The 22,651-nt window shown below is 49.0% G+C and overlaps 1 protein-coding gene across 1 annotated transcript in view; it reads left to right on the forward strand.

Annotated features, from left to right (window-relative positions):
- Nucleotides 1-613: 613 nt before the first annotated feature.
- The window catches only part of LOC123749850 (salivary glue protein Sgs-3-like), a 138,527-nt gene continuing 116,489 nt past the window's right edge, over nt 614-22,651 (forward strand). The window contains exons 1-2 of the mRNA XM_069312275.1: nt 614-739; nt 2,137-2,197. Coding sequence (XP_069168376.1) covers nt 614-739; nt 2,137-2,197 — 187 coding nt within the window. The remainder of the gene's footprint in view (nt 740-2,136; nt 2,198-22,651) is intronic.

A 22,651-nucleotide genomic window follows, 5' to 3' on the forward strand; every position in this document is an offset into this window, starting at 1 on the left:
CATTTCAAGCTTCGAATGCTCACGCTCACGACCCCACTCAGAGCAGCCCATCCTCGCATACAAAGATCCAACCTCGTTAATCCAGCAGCCAAACCCGCTGTTTATGAATGAGAAGCGGTTTACACACGGCTCACAACTGATGATATCCGAACACTTCCGGAACAAGTGCTTCGCTCATGTCCTCTGTTGGAACCACAATTCTATAAATGCTTCACCCACGAACTACAAATACAAATAATCGTCAACAGAACCTAAACACCTAACCTTACCTACGCTTAACTATACATAGAATCTGTATGTATAAAAATATTAATTTATACATGAGAACAAACTAATGTTTAATACACAGTGTGTTAACATTGATGAATGCGTCTGCGGAGTACGGCCGCTGCTTTAACCAGCCTAGTGTGAGGACGGGCCTAGTGTGAGGACGGGTGATCCTGTGGTCCTGGGATCGAATCCAGGACCACAGGATCACAAGTCCAGCGTGCTGTCCGCTCGGCCGACCGGTTCCCTTGTACAGATCTGTACAGGTCTGGTCCACGAGATAAGGAAAGTGTATAAGGTAGCTAGTATCCCCAAAGAAACAAACCTTGGGCATTTATTAGACAGTATGAAGGACAGAGACGCTAAATTAAAATTCAGCGAAAGGGTCGAGGCTGTAACTGGAGTGGAGGTTGACTTAGAAGAGTCTACCGAGGAGCTGCTCAACTGGTGCGAGCAGGAAACACTTCAACCTGTGAGTGGGGAAGCCTCTTAATGTTGACAAAAGATGAACGCGTGGTTGGTCCTTGAGAGTTAAGAGCCTCTGGGGAGAATATGAACATTTAAATTAGGAAAGAGACTGTTGATATATAGTCCTTTGATGATAATGGCTCAGAGGACAGTGTGGAGTGATGGATAAGGTAAGGACACAGATCCTGGAGTGATGGATAAGGTGTAGTGGGGTTTTCTATTGTTTCTTGGGTGTAGGAGATTTGATGTTTTGCGAGTGCATTGTGTTGTAGTTTTTGTGATGGAAATTGTTCAATTCTGCCCCGAAACGCTTTGTGTGTTAGTGGCTTTACAAGACTGAAAAATACCCATATTATGTAATCTCACAACGTCCTTGTACTTTCTTGTAACTCAATTATTATTATTTTTATTATTATTATGATAAAGAATATTATTATTTCCAGTGTTATGTTATTTATTGTGAGTGTTTCCCGTACTGTATCTTCTTTAATAAGTGACTTGTGGTGCCGGGGATTTGTGAGCATTTCTAATATTTTGTGCCTTGCTGAGCTTGTTAGAGCGGGAGTGTTGTCTAACTGCCTGGTTGTCTTGTTTGTGTGTGTGTCTAACTGTTAGGAGCTCTGCTACTCAGGTTCGTGTACTTGATTATTGTCATGTTTTGCTCAGATCATTTTGATGTTGTTCAGTGTAACTTGGTGTTCCTGGTAGGTTCTGTGTGATGTTGTTCAGTGTAACTTGGTGTTCCTGGTAGGTTCTGTGTGATGTTGTTCAGTGTAACTTGGTGTTCCTGGTAGGTTCTGTGTGATGTTGTTCAGTGTAACTTGGTGCTCCTGGTAGGTTCTGTGTGATGTTGTTCAGTGTAACTTGGTGTTCCTGGTAGGTTCTGTGTGATGTTGTTCAGTGTAACTTGGTGCTCCTGGTAGGTTCTGTGTGATCTATTTATCAGGAATCATGTTTGTGTCTATTGTTTTATTGAAGATATCATTCTTTTATAAACAAAGAGGAAAAAAAGGTGAGTACTGAGGTGCGTGTGACGGAAATACGGTTTATCTGATTTTTTTCTGATAGATACAAGAAACAAGTGTTTTCGTCAAAGTGATTTACTGAGACTGGATGTTGTATAGTTAATGTCTGAGTGTGTACAGTTCAGATATAATGTTTTAAAGGGTGCAGGTACCTGAATTATTCGATCCATGTCTGACAACGTCCTAAAAGTGTAGTGAAGTTATGATTGAGTTGTGTGCGAGACACCAGGGCAGAAGACGCCGCTACTGCTGTCCGTGGCCAAGTGTTGACTCGGGAGAGTTTAGTGTTGTACGGGTAATATTAGACCAGGACAAAACTGCTGATGGAAGACCACGTACGCGTTGGTGCCTCTAATTCTTCGTAATTCTTCACCAGAGAAGCGGAAGTCAACAGCTGAAGCTCAACCCTCACCGCAAACATGCAAATGTTGTCTCAAGTGTGTAGGTGGTCCAGGTGACAGTATTCCTGAGACACTGGATATAAACATTAAAGTTTTGGTAGCGAGGAGGGAAGGGGGAGTGGAGGGAGGGGGAGTAGAGGGAGGGAGAGAGGAGTGGAGGGATGCAGGAGGGAGGGAGGGATGGATGGATGGATAGAGAGGAAGGGACACAGAAGTGTGGGACTAAGAAGGAGAATGGTGAAGTCAGCAATTAAGTTAAAACTTGAAATTAAAAGTTTAAACGTTTTCTCTCACTTCTCTCTCTCTCTCTCTCCCTCTCCCTCTCTCTCTCTCTCTCTCTCTCTCTCTCTCTCTCTCTCTCTCTCTCTCTCTCACATTCTATCTTCACCCATCACCGCATCTATTCCCTTCCCTCCCTCCTTGTCTATGTTTCTTTTTCCCAGTTATCTAAGTCTCTCCTCTCTGCCTGTTTCTGGCTCCCAGTATCAACCTCCTCCCGGGAGATGCGTCTCTATTCCCCACACAGGGAGACCATCACATTCCAGTTGATTGACAATGAGAGGTGGGACGACAGAGCCAAAGCTCAACCCCCGCCAGCACAACTAGGTGAGACCATGGGGCTCCATGTAACCCTTGATGTAATGTAGGGTAGCGGCAGTCCCTTAATGATATTGAGGGTAAATGGGGATTTACCTTTTTCATACTATATATTTTAGGGTTCCCTACCATCTCTCTAGTCATAACGTATTGACACATTGACCAGTGATACCAGGGAGGGGGGCCCCACAATACTAGGGGCCCACATGCTGTCATATTGTCAATGTGACGTCTCTTGGCAGAGTGGGTAATTGCTCGACTTTTCCCTGTCAAAGTCTGGGATTCGGTCACATTTTGAAATTTATAATCTAAATCATTTGCGAATAACTATCTGAGGGTAATCCTGCGTTTTAGCGGACTGGCGGGGGACCGTGGTTTGGGTAGGGCACCTAGTGCCCATCACCTGGGTAGGGGGTACCTAGTGCCCATCAGCTTGGTAGGGCAATACCCAGACACATGTTGACATCAGAGTCAGGGCTTACGTACCAACTTAATGTCCGGAGTCAAACCAAATCAACAACTTGACTCATGAAAGATTATATATAAATAATGGACATCACTTTACACCAAATTTCATTACATTATTTAATAGAGAAAGTCATAATGATACCACAACCCGGGTTTAATAATACAAAGCCCTTCATTAAGTGTCTGTATCTGGTGGATGCTGCTTCTCTGGGCGTTCATCTCGTGGTGTTGGGATCGTCTGGGAGCAGTTCTCACGTTTATCTCCTCTGTTGCCTAGGTGATGCCATTGTGTCTAAGATGCTTGAGCTTGTCTAAGGGTTTGAACTTGCGTCTCAGGCATCCCGATGGTTTGTTTTATTTTTAATTGGCGTGTGTGTGTGTGGTACTTGATACACCCCCATGGGTATGATTGTATACGGTGTATGGGGTGTATACGTGTGTATGGGGGTTTGTGAAGGTGAATGGGGTCTGTATGGTGTGTGATCTATATATGTGACAGTGGCAGAGATGAGAGACTGACTCAAAGGCCCAGGTATGTGTAGCGAGAGGCACGTGCGGAAAGACATGTATGGAGGCACATGTGTGCAAACATAAACACACCTATACACACACACACACACACACACACACACACACACACACACACACACACACACACACACACGCACACACACACATACACACACACACACACACTGACTACATCTGTCTCCTGGTATTAATGGTAAGTTACCTTTGATCTCAAGACAGGTGAAGCAGGAGGTGATTGTGCTGGCCGGCGACCCAACTACCACCACACATGCTGTTGGAAGAGACGGGGATTACTGTGGGTAGGACATGCTCCCTCTCTCACTCCCTCCCTTCCCACAATTCCTTCCCACGATTCTCCCTTCCCTCCCTTCCGCAGATACTAACCAGGGTTAACAATCGTGTGAGCAACATCACGACAGCCCAGTAAGAGCAGTCAGCTGGCCTCACTACCAGGAATGGTAAGAGTCAATATAACAGATACAATATTATTGTCCCGTGTGTGTGTACTCACCTAGTTGTGTTTGCGGGGATTGAGCTCTGGCTCTTTGGTCCCGCCTCTCAACCGTCAATCAACAGGTGTACAGATTCCTGAGCCTATTGGGCTCTATCATATCTACACTTAAAACTGTGTATGGAGTCAGCCTCCACCACATCACTTCCTAATGCATTCCATTTATCCGTGTGTGTGTGTGTGTGTGTGTGTGTGTGTGTGTGTGTGTGTGTGTGTGTGTGTGTGTGTGTGTGTGTGTGTGTGTGTGTGTGTGTGTTATTGTGAGCAATAGGCACAGCATTGTCAAGGCTTAATTAGCGTCCAAGATGGTTGAACTATCGCCCATCTAATGTCAGTAGTTCAGTGGTCTTGGTGGTACAGTGGCTACGCTTCTCGACTCATAATCGGGAATCTCGGGCTCGATTTTTCCCGAGCGGGAAGGAAGCGGTTGAGCATGTTTCCTTTCACCTAATGCCTCGATTCACCCAGCAGGAAATAGATACCCTGGGAGTTAGACAACTGTGGGAACCGACCTGTGAGATTTATATTTATTTAATTTATAGGAATTTATATTTACGTTAATTTATATACTTCGATAGCAATTTGTATAATGATAAGTGGACTGTATTTCTGCAATAATCTCTTAATCTCACAAATCGATCCTCTACACATTAGGGGGGTTTATTAAATTTATATATATGCAGCCAATCAAACTACAGGAATAGACTACATACATTGAAAAGGTTCCTTATCTTATAGTACAGCAGGTTAGTCCACCAGGTATAACTAGGGTGTAGACACCAAATTATCCTCTTTGAGGTAGCTTCCATCACCCAGTAACTGGTGCACAAAATCTTGCTTCCTCGTCTTGACCTGTCAAAAGGGCGCTAGCTGTAAAGCCAGATTCTATATATGACAAGTATTTCAGAGAAAACTGTACATGGAACATGAAGACCTGGCTTAATTACCTTTAGTATGAGGCGATTTCGTGATCTAACCGGTCCACCCTACCCAATGACATTAATGGCCCCTAATGATAGATAATGGGTTTCGGAAAGAACACTTAACTTGATTTGTAGACAGCGTGTTGATAATGGTACACTTCTGGTTTCCATAACACTATGTCCAAGTAAATTAACAGGAGCCAAATTTGCTCCCGTGTGAGCCTCTGGTCTAGTCTCAACAATGGCTGCGTCTAACACTCCATACTATTGACGCCTGGCCGACATTGTCCAGATATGATAGGAGCCGAATTTGCTCCACGCGTCTCGGATGTGACACAACAATGGCAAACTCCTTCCTCACTCTGACGCCTGGCTTACATTGTCCAGATTTCAGAAAGTGATAGAAGGGTCACATTTACTCTACTTTAATATTGATAATTAAGTTAATTTATATAAGATGTTTTATGATGGTAAAGTCCAAAGACTAATGTATTTAAGAATAATTCCCAGCAGAATAGCTGGTGAATTATAATAGTATGTGGTGATGATATCCCGTTTTCTTTAAACGGTAATTCCACTACAAGTTACGTTTTCTATGGTTAACTTGTTTATACAACACAGCTATTATCTGTATGATATAAAATGGTGTCGGATTTTCCGACATAATTCCCCAGGGGCTGCTCACGGGTCGAAGTCCTAATTAGAACAGACGAACACCGATACTCCTCCTTCGAATTATTTGATTAATTTGATGTTAGTAGTTAGTAATCACACATTTGTGCGTCTGTTCGTACAGGACGGATGTCCCGTACTAGAGTTGCAGGGGTTATAAGTCTAATGCGATTTCATTTCCCTGTCAACTCTTGAAAGGCTAATATTCAAGCCTAATTACATATTATTTAACCCAGAAGACTGAATGTGATCAAGTACTACAGTCAAGTATGATTCAGGGACTGCAGTGAGATCAGTGACATCAGATATAACTTGAAGTTTGTTCAGGTAACTGGTCACTGATATATAAACACTGAGGCCCATGGAATACATCTTGATTAAATAATAAATGTATCAAATCAGTCATCAGATTTATTAGGGTTTAATTTAGTTAAGAAGATTGAATAGCTCATCATTAAAGTAAAGTATGGTTCTGAGACTGCAGTGGGTTCAGTGACATTGGTCGCAGTGACTTGTAGCTGTTTTAGGCTACTGTTCACTGATTTGCCACTGAAGCCTCATGAACTCATCTTCAGCTTCAAATGATGATACTAACATCAACCTCTGTTACTATAGTCAGCTGTAATCTCCTTAGTATAATGCTACTGGAGAAATATAATCAGCTGACAAATTTAGATTTCTACTGGTATTGTTTATCTGCAGGAATAGGTCTCCTCAGGCTTGATACTGGGCCTGAGAGTAATTTACCTCCTGCAGAGTTTAACATGGTTATGCCCTGATATTTAGTAGGGCTACCGATGAATCGATGACAATAGTCTGTCCCTACAAGGAGACCGAAGTCGGTGAGGTGATCAGACTTAATATTATCTGCCAATTTTATTCCTCTATTTCTCAGGAATTTGGCTGTTGCTCTCAGACCTCGAACTTGTAGGTCTACTGGTATTTTGTCCACCACAATGGCTTGTACTCGACAGACGTACCTGCCTAAGCGTACTGATGGTTGTACCACCTGGTAGACTTGAGGTCCTGCATCTGTTACAAACCCTGAGATGTTGAATGACATCTGGGCTACAGGCCTTAATTGTAGTTCATCTGCCAACTTTTTAGTGATATATGTTCTTTGGGATCCTTGGTCAAACAACCCACGGGTATGGACCTTGGCCCTCTTATTCAGGATGGTAATTTGGGCAGTAGGCAAAGTCGTATTACCTTTAGACTTTGCCGATTGGACACTCTTTGTTTGTTGCACCTTGCAGTACTGTACTGTGGTGGGAATGCTATCTTCCACGTTGGGGTTTGGAGACGTTGTTTCGGTGTCTCTGCACAATGCTGCATGGTGCTGACCTTTGTTACACCTATTACAAGGGTGTAATTGGGTATCACAATCCTTGATGTTATGTTTCCTGAGGCACCTCGTGCAATGTTGCAAATCTTTGAGTCGCTCAACACGGGCGTCACTATCAGGAAAATTAGAGCAGTGGTACATTGAATGTTTCTCATTGCAGAACAAACATGTTCCATAGCTTCCTGTACCCTTTGGTGTCGAATTATATTGTCTAGATTGATTTGGAGTACCTTTGGTACTCTGTGGTTTACTATTATTGGTTTCTGAGGGTTTACTTGGTGGTTTTAATTTGTCATGTGTTCGTAATTGATGAACTACTGACTTTAAACCTTCAGATATTTCATTCATAGATAAGATGCTTTTATTGTAATGAGCACTCATTTGTCTCAATATGTCCCTAGGTATTTTCTCTTGGACAATTATTTTCAAGACCCACTCAGCCCCGTTTGTATCTGCAGTCAGGCTGAGGGCATTGATCAATGATTCTACCTCCAGCTTGAAGACTTGGAGTGAATCAGCTGAAGCCTCCGGTGGGGGTAAATGCAACAGCTCATGAACTAAATGTGATGTTCTTACTTCTGGATCAGCATAATTATCCTTGAGGAGTTTTACTGCCAGATCATAGCCGTCATTAGTTAATCTCAGATGGGATACTACTGTTTTAGCCTCACTTGATAATTGGCCTTGCAAATAAGAGAATTTACTACTCTTTGGTAAAGATTGTTTTGAGTCTACAAGGTCAACGAATTTGTTCCAAAATTCGTCCCAATCTTCCTCATCTTTTCCTGAGAAAGTGGGTAAATTAATTGGAGGGAGTCGAGCTTCTGCTTGACTCGTATTAGATGCAACTGTTGATGTTGTTGCTGTTGCCTTGTTCTGGGCAATTAATTTGACATAAGGCTGTAACGTGGCCTGAGTGTGATGTTCATAATTCGCAAGATCAACCATAATGTCGTCTATTTCTGTTTCTGATAAATTAGTGTTGGCAAGTTCAGCCACATATGTTGCTTTTTGACATTTGATTTGCTCAAATTTACCTGCAGCTGCTTGATAATAGCTTTCCAGGTCAGCATAATCAACTTGAGATTGTTGTGACAAATCTTCACATTTCTTGATCTGTCTTGTTAAGTGGCCTTTAAGACCTGCAAGGGTTCTTTTCATTCTCCCTGCATTATCCATACTGGCTAGTTGGTGAAGCCTTGTGGGGCTTGTACTTGGGTCGCTCATAATACTGAACAAGCACTGATGGTAGCCTAGGGTAAATTCTGCACTCACTAGGCAATAATCCTACCTCTACTAGAGGTTAGCACTTAAAATTAATACACATTATATATATACAATCATACACACTAATGATTTGAGTGATAAACCAGTGTCACTGGAAGTACCTTTAGGTTAGCTCTTCAATATCACCCTAGGATGGTAGAGACACTAATTAATCACTCAAAGGTGTAATGATCATAAGTAAATTATTATATATACAACTCAACTCGAGTTGATAAAAATTACACCCAAAATAGGGTCTGGACCATTCATTAATGGTGTTAGGTTGTTCAATATAGTACAACTGACTATGGTAATAATGGGACTAGGATGAACGATAATAGTTCAACTAGTCAATGATAATATCCTACCCTGTTGTGGGTTGGCAATTAGTAAATATTATACTGTGATCACTAGTGCAATATATATTAAATGATTCTCTATTTTGGAGAAATAATATACACAATTATTGATAATAGCCTCTTAATTAGCCTCTATGAAACTTCTAATATCAAGAAGTATTAAATATTATTAGTGACCTCGCGAAATAAACTCCACAAAATTCGTAGATAATCTCTCGCGAAATTTAACACCACGAAATCCGTGAACAATCTCGCGACACAGTCACTAATTTGGCTGGCTTCTATATTAGCGCTGTCATTTCACAGAATAACACGCCACCAAATCTCTGTGGGTGTACATGAAACCGCTGACGAAGCTGAACTCGGCTAAGGGAGGCTCCTGAGCTCCCTCGAGGCTACGCTGCCGTCTTGACTGCTGGCTTTGTTTAAATAACACTGTACTAGTATATTTAATGAATCCACTGGATAACTGGTTCATCCGGTACTAAGATGACCAAATGTGGGTTCAAAGGACCAAATATTCCGGTTCCGAAGGTCCAAATAATGTGGGAACCGACCTGTGAGATTTATATTTATTTAATTTATAGGAATTTATATTTACGTTAATTTATATACTTCGATAGCAATTTGTATAATGATAAGTGGACTGTATTTCTGCAATAATCTCTTAATCTCACAAATCGATCCTCTACACATTAGGGGGGTTTATTAAATTTATATATATGCAGCCAATCAAACTACAGGAATAGACTACATACATTGAAAAGGTTCCTTATCTTATAGTACAGCAGGTTAGTCCACCAGGTATAACTAGGGTGTAGACACCAAATTATCCTCTTTGAGGTAGCTTCCATCACCCAGTAACTGGTGCACAAAATCTTGCTTCCTCATCTTGACCTGTCAAAAGGGCGCTAGCTGTAAAGCCAGATTCTATGTATGACAAGTATTTCAGAGAAAACAGTACATGGAACATGAAGACCTGGCTTAATTACCTTTAGTATGAGGCGATTTCGTGATCTAACCGGTCCACCCTACCCAATGACATTAATGGCCACTAATGATAGATAATGGGTTTCGGAAAGAACACTTAACTTGATTTGTAGACAGCGTGTTGATAATGGTACACTTCTGGTTTCCATAACACTACGTCCAAGTAAATTAACAGGAGCCGAATTTGCTCCCGTGTGAGCCTCTGGTCTAGTCTCAACAATGGCTGCGTCTAACACTCCATACTATTGACGCCTGGCCGACATTGTCCAGATATGATAGGAGCCGAATTTGCTCCACGCGTCTCGGATGTGACACAACAATGGCAGCCCCTCCTTCCTCACTCTGACGCCTGGCTTACATTGTCCAGATTTCAGAAAGTGATAGAAGGGTCACATTTACTCTACTTTAATATTGATAATTAAGTTAATTTATATAAGATGTTTTATGATGGTAAAGTCCAAAGACTAATGTATTTAAGAATAATTCCCAGCAGAATAGCTGGTGAATTATAATAGTATGTGGTGATGATATCCCGTTTTCTTTAAACGGTAATTCCACTACAAGTTACGTTTTCTATGGTTAACTTGTTTATACAACACAGCTATTATCTGTATGATATAAAATGGTGTCGGATTTTCCGACAACAACTGTTGTGGGGGATTACATCCTGGGAAGGGTCAGTAGTTCCTCCATGGGGGGGGGACTTGGATATAAGGCTAAATAATATATAAAAACAGGCCTATATTGGCCTATACGAGATATACTGTGCGGTTAGTGTAATTGTTTATAGTTTATAAGGTATATTCATGATTTGCATTATTGCTGCTAGTTTCTTGATTTGCCACTCCGTCAAAAATCGAGCCTATGAACCTCGTCAGAAGGGAACAAACCCGAGCAACCCACCTAACCTACCCATAGCGAGCGTATAGGTATTTATGAGGCGTTACTGTTCATTGTAGGTTCCATTAGAGTTTGTGGCAGTGTTTGTACTCAACCGGTCGGTTGAGCGGACAGCACGCTGGACTTGTGATCCTGTGATCCTGGGTTCGATCCCAGGCGCCGGCGAGAAACAATGGGCAGAGTTTCTTTCACCCTATGGCCCTGTTACCTAGCAGTACTATAGGTACCTGGGTGTTAGTCAGCTGTCACGGGCTGCTTTCTGGAGGTGGAGGTCTGGTTGAGGACCGGGCCGCGGGGACACTAAAAAGCCCGGAAATCATCTCAAGATAACCTCAAGATAAGAAGATAACCCGGCCGACGCTCAACTACTGCGTCTCATGCTCTTCGTTACGGTCGCCAACGTAGAGACTACAATGTACAACGAAAAGTGGCGGTTCTCAATTATCCACGTTTTCTGTGGATCGGTAGGTTGGGGTGGTTTAGGTTAGGTTAGGGTAGGTTAAGTGGGTGGGTTGGGTTAGTACCCTTATGGCTAGGTTAGCACTTCATTTTTTACCTTGTGGTAGAGGGATAGAATAGTCATAGACTGTTTCAATCCCTTATAGAGTTGGAGCAGCGATAAGGCAGCATCTTCACAAACATCTTTTTTTTGTCTTGGTACCAATACTAGCACTAAGTATATGTGTACCCTTCACCACCTTCCCTACCCTTCACCACCTTCCCTACCCTTCACCACCTTCCCTACCCTTCACTACCTTCCCTACCCTTCACCACCTTCCTACCCTTCACCACCTTCCCTACCCTTCACCACCTTCCCTACCCTTCACCACCTTCCCTACCCTTCACCACCTTCCCTACCCTTCACCACCTTCCCTACCCTTCACCACCTTCCCTACCCTTCACCACCTTCCCTACCCTTCACCACCTTCCCTACCCTTCACCACCTTCCCTACCCTTCACCACCTTCCCTACCCTTCACCACCTTCCCTACCCTTCACCACCTTCCCTACCCTTCACCACCTTCCCTACCCTTCACCACCTTCCCTACCCTTCACCACCTTCCCTACCCTTCACCACCTTCCCTACCCTTCACCACCTTCCCTACCCTTCACCACCTTCCCTACCCTTCACCACCTTCCCTACCCTTCACCACCTTCCCTACCCTTCACCACCTTCCCTACCCTTCACCACCTTCCCTACCCTTCACCACCTTCCTACCCTTCACCACCTTCCCTACCCTTCACCTACCTTCCCTACCCTTCACCACCTTCCCTACCCTTCACCACCTTCCCTACCCTTCACCACCTTCCCTACCCTTCACCACCTTCCCTACCCTTCACCACCTTCCCTACCCTTCACCACCTTCCCTACCCTTCACCACCTTCCCTACCCTTCACCACCTTCCCTACCCTTCACCACCTTCCCTACCCTTCACCACCTTCCCTACCCTTCACCACCTTCCCTACCCTTCACCACCTTCCCTACCCTTCACCACCTTCCCTACCCTTCACCACCTTCCCTACCCTTCACCACCTTCCCTACCCTTCACCACCTTCCCTACCCTTCACCACCTTCCCTACCCTTCACCACCTTCCCTACCCTTCACCACCTTCCCTACCCTTCACCACCTTCCCTACCCTTCACCACCTTCCCTACCCTTCACCACCTTCCCTACCCTTCACCACCTTCCTACCCTTCACCACCTTCCCTACCCTTCACCACCTTCCCTACCCTTCACCACCTTCCCTACCCTTCACCACCTTCCCTACCCTTCACCACCTTCCCTACCCTTCACCACCTTCCCTACCCTTCACCACCTTCCCTACCCTTCACCACCTTCCCTACCCTTCACCACCTTCCCTACCCTTCACCACCTTCCCTACCCTTCACCACCTTCCCTACCCTTCACCACCTTCCCTACCCTTCACCACCTTCCCTACCCTTCACCACCTTCCCTACCCTTCACCACCTTCCCTACCCTTCACCACCTTCCCTACCCTTCACCACCTTCCCTACCCTTCACCACCTTCCCTACCCTTCACCACCTTCCCTACCCTTCACCACCTTCCCTACCCTTCACCACCTTCCCTACCCTTCACCACCTTCCCTACCCTTCACCACCTTCCCTACCCTTCACCACCTTCCCTACCCTTCACCACCTTCCCTACCCTTCACCACCTTCCCTACCCTTCACCACCTTCCCTACCCTTCACCACCTTCCCTACCCTTCACCACCTTCCCTACCCTTCACCACCTTCCCTACCCTTCACCACCTTCCCTACCCTTCACCACCTTCCCTACCCTTCACCACCTTCCCTACCCTTCACCACCTTCCCTACCCTTCACCACCTTCCCTACCCTTCACCACCTTCCCTACCCTTCACCACCTTCCCTACCCTTCACCACCTTCCCTACCCTTCACCACCTTCCCTACCCTTCACCACCTTCCCTACCCTTCACCACCTTCCCTACCCTTCACCACCTTCCCTACCCTTCACCACCTTCCCTACCCTTCACCACCTTCCCTACCCTTCACTACCTTCCCTACCCTTCACCACCTTCCCTACCCTTCACCACCTTCCCTACCCTTCACCACCTTCCCTACCCTTCACCACCTTCCCTACCCTTCACCACCTTCCCTACCCTTCACTACCTTCCCTACCCTTCACCACCTTCCCTACCCTTCACCACCTTCCCTACCCTTCACCACCTTCCCTACCCTTCACCACCTTCCCTACCCTTCACCACCTTCCCTACCCTTCACCACCTTCCCTACCCTTCACCACCTTCCCTACCCTTCACCACCTTCCCTACCCTTCACCACCTTCCCTACCCTTCACCACCTTCCCTACCCTTCACCACCTTCCCTACCCTTCACCACCTTCCCTACCCTTCACCACCTTCCCTACCCTTCACCACCTTCCCTACCCTTCACCACCTTCCCTACCCTTCACCACCTTCCCTGCCCTTCACCACCTTCCTACCCTTCACCACCTTCCCTACCCTTCACCTACCTTCCCTACCCTTCACCACCTTCCCTACCCTTCACCACCTTCCCTACCCTTCACCACCTTCCCTACCCTTCACCACCTTCCCTACCCTTCACCACCTTCCCTACCCTTCACCACCTTCCCTACCCTTCACACCTTCCTACCCTTCACCACCTTCCCTACCCTTCACCACCTTCCCTACCCTTCACCACCTTCCTACCCTTCACCACCTTCCCTACCCTTCACCACCTTCCCTACCCTTCACCACCTTCCCTACCCTTCACCACCTTCCCTACCCTTCACCACCTTCCCTACCCTTCACCACCTTCCCTACCCTTCACCACCTTCCCTACCCTTCACCACCTTCCCTACCCTTCACCACCTTCCCTACCCTTCACCACCTTCCCTACCCTTCACCACCTTCCCTACCCTTCACTACCTTCCTTACCCTTCACCACCTTCCCTACCCTTCACCACCTTCCCTACCCTTCACCACCTTCCCTACCCTTCACCACCTTCCCTACCCTTCACCACCTTCCCTACCCTTCACCACCTTCCCTACCCTTCACCACCTTCCCTACCCTTCACCACCTTCCCTACCCTTCACCACCTTCCCTACCCTTCACCACCTTCCCTACCCTTCACCACCTTCCCTACCCTTCACCACCTTCCCTACCCTTCACCACCTTCCCTACCCTTCACCACCTTCCCTACCCTTCACCACCTTCCCTACCCTTCACCACCTTCCCTACCCTTCACCACCTTCCCTACCCTTCACCACCTTCCCTACCCTTCACCACCTTCCCTACCCTTCACCACCTTCCCTACCCTTCACCACCTTCCCTACCCTTCACCACCTTCCCTACCCTTCACCACCTTCCCTACCCTTCACCACCTTCCCTACCCTTCACCACCTTCCCTACCCTTCACCACCTTCCCTACCCTTCACCACCTTCCCTACCCTTCACCACCTTCCCTACCCTTCACCACCTTCCCTACCCTTCACCACCTTCCCTACCCTTCACCACCTTCCCTACCCTTCACCACCTTCCCTACCCTTCACCACCTTCCCTACCCTTCACCACCTTCCCTACCCTTCACCTACCTTCCCTACCCTTCACCACCTTCCCTACCCTTCACCACCTTCCCTACCCTTCACCACCTTCCCTACCCTTCACCACCTTCCCTACCCTTCACCACCTTCCCTACCCTTCACCACCTTCCCTACCCTTCACCACCTTCCCTACCCTTCACCTACCTTCCCTACCCTTCACCACCTTCCCTACCCTTCACCACCTTCCCTACCCTTCACCACCTTCCCTACCCTTCACCACCTTCCCTACCCTTCACCACCTTCCCTACCCTTCACCACCTTCCCTACCCTTCACCACCTTCCCTACCCTTCACCACCTTCCCTACCCTTCACCACCTTCCCTACCCTTCACCTACCTTCCCTACCCTTCACCACCTTCCCTACCCTTCACCACCTTCCCTACCCTTCACCACCTTCCCTACCCTTCACTACCTTCCCTACCCTTCACCACCTTCCCTACCCTTCACCTACCTTCCCTACCCTTCACCACCTTCCCTACCCTTCACCACCTTCCCTACCCTTCACCACCTTCCATACCCTTCACTACCTTCCCTACCCTTCACCACCTTCCCTACCCTTCACCACCTTCCCTACCCTTCACCACCTTCCCTACCCTTCACCTACCTTCCCTACCCTTCACCACCTTCCCTACCCTTCACCACCTTCCCTACCCTTCACCACCTTCCCTACCCTTCACTACCTTCCCTACCCTTCACCACCTTCCCTGCCCTTCACCAGCCTTCCCTACCCTTCACCACCTTCCCTACCCTTCAACCACCTTCCCTACCCTTCACCACCTTCCCTACCCTTCACCACCTTCCCTACCCTTCACCACCTTCCCTACCCTTCACCACCTTCCCTACCCTTCACTACCTTCCCTACCCTTCAACACCTTCCCTACCCTTCACTACCTTCCCTACCCTTCACCACCTTCACTACCCTTCACTACCTTACCCTACCCTTCACCACCTTCCCTACCCTTCACTACATTCCCTACCCTTCACCACCTTCCCTACCCTTCACCACCTTCCCTACCCTGCACTACCTTCTCTACCCTTCACCACCTTCCCTACCCTTCACTACCTACCCTACCCTTCACCACCTTCCCTACCCTTCACCTTCCCTACCCTTCACTACCTTCTCTACCCTTCACCACCTTCCTTACCCTTCACCACCTTCCCTACCCTTCACCACCTTCCCTACCCTTCACCACCTTCCCTACCCTTCACCACCTTCCTTACCCTTCACCACCTTCCCGACCATTCACCACCTTCCCTACCCTTCACCACCTTCCCTACCCTTCACCACCTTCCCTACCCTTCACTACCTTCCCTACCCTTCACCACCTTCCCTGCCCTTCACCACCTTCCCTATCCTTCACCACCTTCCCTACCCTTCACCACCTTCCCCTACCCTTCACCACTTTCCCTACCCTTCACCACCTTCCCTACCCTTCACCACCTTCCCTACCCTTCACCACCTTCCCTACCCTTCACCACCTTCCCTAACCTTCACCACCTTCCCTACCCTTCACTACCTTCCCTAACACCTTCCCTACCCTTCACCACCTTCCCTACCCTTCACCAAATTCCCTACCCTTCATCACCTTCCCTGCCCTTCACCACCTTCCCTACCCATCACCACCTTCCCTACCCTTCACCACCTTCCCTGCCCTTCACCACCTTCCCTGCCTTTCACCACCTTCCCTACCCTTCACCACCTTCCCTACCCTTCACCACCTTCCCTACCTTTCACTACCTTCCCTACCCTTCACCACCTTCCCTATCCTTCACTACCTTCCTTAACCTTCACCACCTTCCCTACCCTTCACCACCTTCCCTACCCTTCACCACCTTCCCTGCCCTTCACCACCTTCCCTACCCTTCACCACCTTCCCTACCCTTCACCACCTTTCCTGCCCTTCACCACCTTCCCTGCCCTTCACCACCTTCCCTACCCTTCACCACCTTCCCTACCCTTCACCACCTTTCCTGCCCTTCACCACCTTCCCTGCCCTTCACCACCTTCCCTGCCCTTCACCACCTTCGCTACCCTTCACCACCTTCCTTACCCTTCGCCACTTTCCCTACCCTTCACTACCTTCCTTACCCTTCACCACCTTCCCTGCCCTTCACCACCTTCCCTACCCTTCACCACCTTCCCTACCCTTCACCACCTTCCACTACCCTTCACCACTTTCCCTACCCTTCACCACCTTCCCTACCCTTCACCACCTTCCCTACCCTTCACCACCTTCCCTACCCTTCACCACCTTCCCTAACCTTCACCACCTTCCCTACCCTTCACTACCTTCCCTAACACTTTCCCTACCCTTCACCACCTTCCCTACCCTTCACCAAATTCCCTGCCCTTCATCACCTTCCCTGCCCTTCACCACCTTCCCTACCCTTCACCACCTTCCCTACCCTTCACCACCTTCCCTGCCCTTCACCACCTTCCCTGCCCTTCACCACCTTCCCTACCCTTCACTACCTTCCCTACCCTTCACCACCTTCCCTACCCTTCACCACCTTCCCTACTTTTCACCACCTTCCCTACCCTTCACCACCTTCCCTACCCTTCACCACCTTCCCTACCTTTCACTACCTTCCCTACCCTTCACCACCTTCCCTACCCTTCACTACCTTCCTTACCCTTCACCACCTTCCCTCCCCTTCACCACCTTCCCTACCCTTCACCACCTTCCCTGCCCTTCACCACCTTCCGTACCCTTCACCACCTTCCCTACCCTTCACCACCTTCCCTACCCTTCACCACCTTCCCTGCCCTTCACCACCTTCCCTGCCCTTCACCACCTTCCCTACCCTTCACCACCTTCCCTACCCTTCACCACCTACCATACCCTTCACCACCTTCCCTACCCTTCACCACCTTCCCTACCCTTCACCACCTTCCCTACCCTTCTCTACCTTCCTTACCCTTCACCACCTTCCCTACCCTTCACTACCTTCCTTACCCTTCACCACCTTCCATACCCTTCACCTTCCCTTCACCACCTTCCCTGCCCTTCACCACCTTCGCTACCCTTCACTACCTTCCTTACCCTTCACCACTTTCCCTACCCTTCACCACCTTCCCTACCCTTCACCTCCTTCCCTGCCCTTCACCACCTTCCCTACCCTTCACCACCTTCCCTACCCTTCACCACCTACCCTACCCTTCACCACCTTCCCTACCCTTCACCACCTTCCCTACCCTTCACCACCTTCCATACCCTTCACTACCTTCCTTACCCTTCACCACCTTCCATACCCTTCACTACCTTCCTTACCCTTCACCACCTTCCCTACCCTTCACCACCTTCCCTACCCTTCACCACCTTCCCTGCCCTTCACCACCTTCCCTACCCTTCACCACCTTCCCTACCCTTCACCACCTTCCCTACCCTTCACTACCTTCCCTACCCTTCACCACCTTCACTACCCTTCACCACCTTCCCTACCCTTCACCACCTTCCCTACCCTTCACTTCCTACCCTACCCTTCACCACCTTCCCTGCCCTTCACCACCTTCCCTACCCTTCACCACCTTCCCTACCCTTCACCACCTTCCCTACCCTTCACCACCTTCCCTACCCTTCACCACATTCCCTACCCTTCACCACCTTCCCTACCCTTCACCACCTTCCCTACCCTTCACCACCTTCCCTACCCTTCACCACCTTCCCTACCCTTCAACACCTTCCCTACCCTTCACCACCTTCCCTACCCTTCACCACCTTCCCTACCCTTCACCACCTTCCCTACCCTTCACCACCTTCCCTACCCTTCATCACCTTCCCTACCCTTCACCACCTTCCCTACCCTTCACCACCTTCCCTACCCTTCACCACCTTCCCTACCCTTCACCACCTTCCCTACCCTTCACCGCCTTCCCTACCCTTCACCACCTTCCCTACCCTTCACCACCTTCCCTACCCTTCACTACCTTCCCTACCCTTCACCACCTTCCATACCCTTCACCACCTTCCCTACCCTTCACCACCTTCCCTGCCCTTCACCACCTTCCCTGCCCTTCACCACCTTCCCTGCCCTTCACCTCCTTCCCTGCCCTTCACCACCTTCCCTACCCTTCACCTCCTTCCCTACCCTTCACCACCTTCCCTACCCTTCACCACCTTCCCTACCCTTCACCACCTTCCCTACCCTTCACCACCTTCCCTACCCTTCACCACCTTCCCTACCCTTCACCACCTTCCCTACCCTTCACCACCTTCCCTACCCTTCACCACCTTCCCTACCCTTCACCACCTTCCCTACCCTTCACCACCTTCCCTACCCTTCACTACCTTCCCTACCCTTCACCACCTTCCCTACCCTTCACCACCTTCCCTACCCTTCACCACCTTCCCTACCCTTCACTACCTACCCTACCCTTCACCACCTTCCCTACCCTTCACTACCTTCCCTACCCTTCACCACCTTCCCTACCCTTCACCACCTTCCCTACCCTTCACCACCTTCCATACCCTTCACTACCTTCCCTACCCTTCACCACCTTCCCTACCCTTCACCACCTTCCCTACCCTTCACCACCTTCCCTACCCTTCACTACCTTCCCTACCCTTCACCACCTTCCCTACCCTTCACCACCTTCCCTACCCTTCACCACCTTCCCTACCCTTCACTACCTTCCCTACCCTTCACCACCTTCCCTGCCCTTCACCACCTTCCCTACCCTTCACCACCTTCCCTACCCTTCAACACCTTCCCTACCCTTCACCACCTTCCCTACCCTTCACCACCTTCCCTACCCTTCACCACCTTCCCTACCCTTCACCACCTTCCCTACCCTTCACTACCTTCCCTACCCTTCAACACCTTCCCTACCCTTCACTACCTTCCCTACCCTTCACCACCTTCACTACCCTTCACTACCTACCCTACCCTTCACCACCTTCCCTACCCTTCACTACATTCCCTACCCTTCACCACCTTCCCTACCCTTCACCACCTTCCCTACCCTGCACTACCTTCTCTACCCTTCACCACCTTCCCTACCCTTCACTACCTACCCTACCCTTCACCACCTTCCCTACCCTTCACCTTCCCTACCCTTCACTACCTTCTCTACCCTTCACCACCTTCCTTACCCTTCACCACCTTCCCTACCCTTCACCACCTTCCCTACCCTTCACCACCTTCCCTACCCTTCACCACCTTCCTTACCCTTCACCACCTTCCCGACCATTCACCACCTTCCCTACCCTTCACCACCTTCCCTACCCTTCACCACCTTCCCTACCCTTCACTACCTTCCCTACCCTTCACCACCTTCCCTGCCCTTCACCACCTTCCCTATCCTTCACCACCTTCCCTACCCTTCACCACCTTCCCCTACCCTTCACCACTTTCCCTACCCTTCACCACCTTCCCTACCCTTCACCACCTTCCCTACCCTTCACCACCTTCCCTACCCTTCACCACCTTCCCTAACCTTCACCACCTTCCCTACCCTTCACTACCTTCCCTAACACCTTCCCTACCCTTCACCACCTTCCCTACCCTTCACCAAATTCCCTACCCTTCATCACCTTCCCTGCCCTTCACCACCTTCCCTACCCATCACCACCTTCCCTACCCTTCACCACCTTCCCTGCCCTTCACCACCTTCCCTGCCTTTCACCACCTTCCCTACCCTTCACTACCTTCCCTACCCTTCACCACCTTCCCTACCCTTCACCACCTTCCCTACCCTTCACCACCTTCTCTACTCTTCACCACCTTCCCTACCCTTCACCACCTTCCCTACCCTTCACCACCTTCCCTACCCTTCACCACCTTCCCTACCCTTCACCACCTTCCCTACCTTTCACTACCTTCCCTACCCTTCACCACCTTCCCTATCCTTCACTACCTTCCTTAACCTTCACCACCTTCCCTACCCTTCACCACCTTCCCTACCCTTCACCACCTTCCCTGCCCTTCACCACCTTCCCTACCCTTCACCACCTTCCCTACCCTTCACCACCTTTCCTGCCCTTCACCACCTTCCCTGCCCTTCACCTCCTTCCCTACCCTTCACCACCTTCCCTACCCTTCACCACCTTTCCTGCCCTTCACCACCTTCCCTGCCCTTCACCACCTTCCCTGCCCTTCACCACCTTCGCTACCCTTCACCACCTTCCTTACCCTTCGCCACTTTCCCTACCCTTCACTACCTTCCTTACCCTTCACCACCTTCCCTGCCCTTCACCACCTTCCCTACCCTTCACCACCTTCCCTACCCTTCACCACCTTCCACTACCCTTCACCACTTTCCCTACCCTTCACCACCTTCCCTACCCTTCACCACCTTCCCTACCCTTCACCACCTTCCCTACCCTTCACCACCTTCCCTAACCTTCACCACCTTCCCTACCCTTCACTACCTTCCCTAACACCTTCCCTACCCTTCACCACCTTCCCTACCCTTCACCACCTTCCATACCCTTCACCACCTTCCCTACCCTTCACCACCTTCCCTACCCTTCACCACCCTCCCTACCCTTCACCACCTTCCCTACCCTTCACCACCTTCCCTACCCTTCACCACCTTCCCTGCCCTTCACCACTTTCCCTGCCCTTCACCACCTTCCCTACCCTTCACCACCTTCCCTGCCCTTCACCACCTTCCCTACCCTTCACCACCTTCCCTACCCTTCACCACCTTCCCTACCCTTCACCACCTTCCCTACCCTTCACCACCTTCCCTACCCTTCACCTTCTAGGGTAAAGCCACTAGCACGCATAGCGTTTCGGGCAAGTCCTTAATTCAATTTTATCCCCCAGAATACGACCCGCCAAATCGTTTAACAACCAGGTACCTATTTACTGTTGGGTGAACAGAGGCTACAGTGAAGGTTTGGTGCCCAGTCAATCGTCCCTAGCCAGGATACGAACCCAGGCCAACACACTCCCGAAACGCCGAATGAGTGTTTTACCTCTGCGCCACATCGTCTGCATATTGTATGATAGTATTGTGGCTATTAACTGCAGGATAGTTAATAGGACAGTGACGCTAGTTTACCCACCAACCCGCAGGTACATATATTTCGCCCTCTGGACATATATTCCAGAAGTATTGTAAACTGGCAGGGTATACACAGTGAGATATGGGATGTGTATGTATAAACACACTTCTCGGTGTATATATGTGTTCTGCTTAGGGGCGTCACCTGCTCTGCTGCCTCTTTAATCAGTGGTTATGTCAGGGGTGATTAGCCTCCCTACACTGACGCCGCGGTGGTGATCAAAGCCGCTCACCAGGCTGTTGGCCTGTTATGGGGGGGGGGGGGGGAAGGTGGTAATTAGCATAACTGTCTCTTTCTGTTCGACATGCATCATGGGATCTCTCTCACTCTTGTACTGTACTCCTGTCATGTCACTATCACACTACAACACTTGTACCAGATATTAATTCTCACACACTTCCTGCTGCTATTCTCCGTCTCCCAATATCTTTCCAACCTAACTAAATTATCACTAACTATGATAGTTCACTGTAGAGGCAGCGTCACAACTTGATTTATTATTATTTACTTAACAATTAAGTATAAGATCCAAAATGAAATTAAGAAACGGTAGAATCTACGGCGAAGATGGTGACACGACCACGACCTGGGAAAAGGACGAGGATACGACCACCTGGGAGACGGAGAAAAGTTACGGTGTGAGGTGTCTTGAGGAGGATAGTGGAGGGTTCACCCACGGGCTCTCGACCTCCCCGCACACCAACAATAAACGCTTCCTTGCCACCGTGAGAAGAGGCCTTTGGTGGGTACATTGTGTCTTGTGGAAGATTATGAAGGTCTTAATCGTGTTGGGCCTAATTACCGGGCTTGTG

The sequence above is a fragment of the Procambarus clarkii genome, chromosome 71, assembly GCF_040958095.1.
Source record: "Procambarus clarkii isolate CNS0578487 chromosome 71, FALCON_Pclarkii_2.0, whole genome shotgun sequence".
Lineage (NCBI taxonomy): Eukaryota > Metazoa > Arthropoda > Malacostraca > Decapoda > Cambaridae > Procambarus > Procambarus clarkii.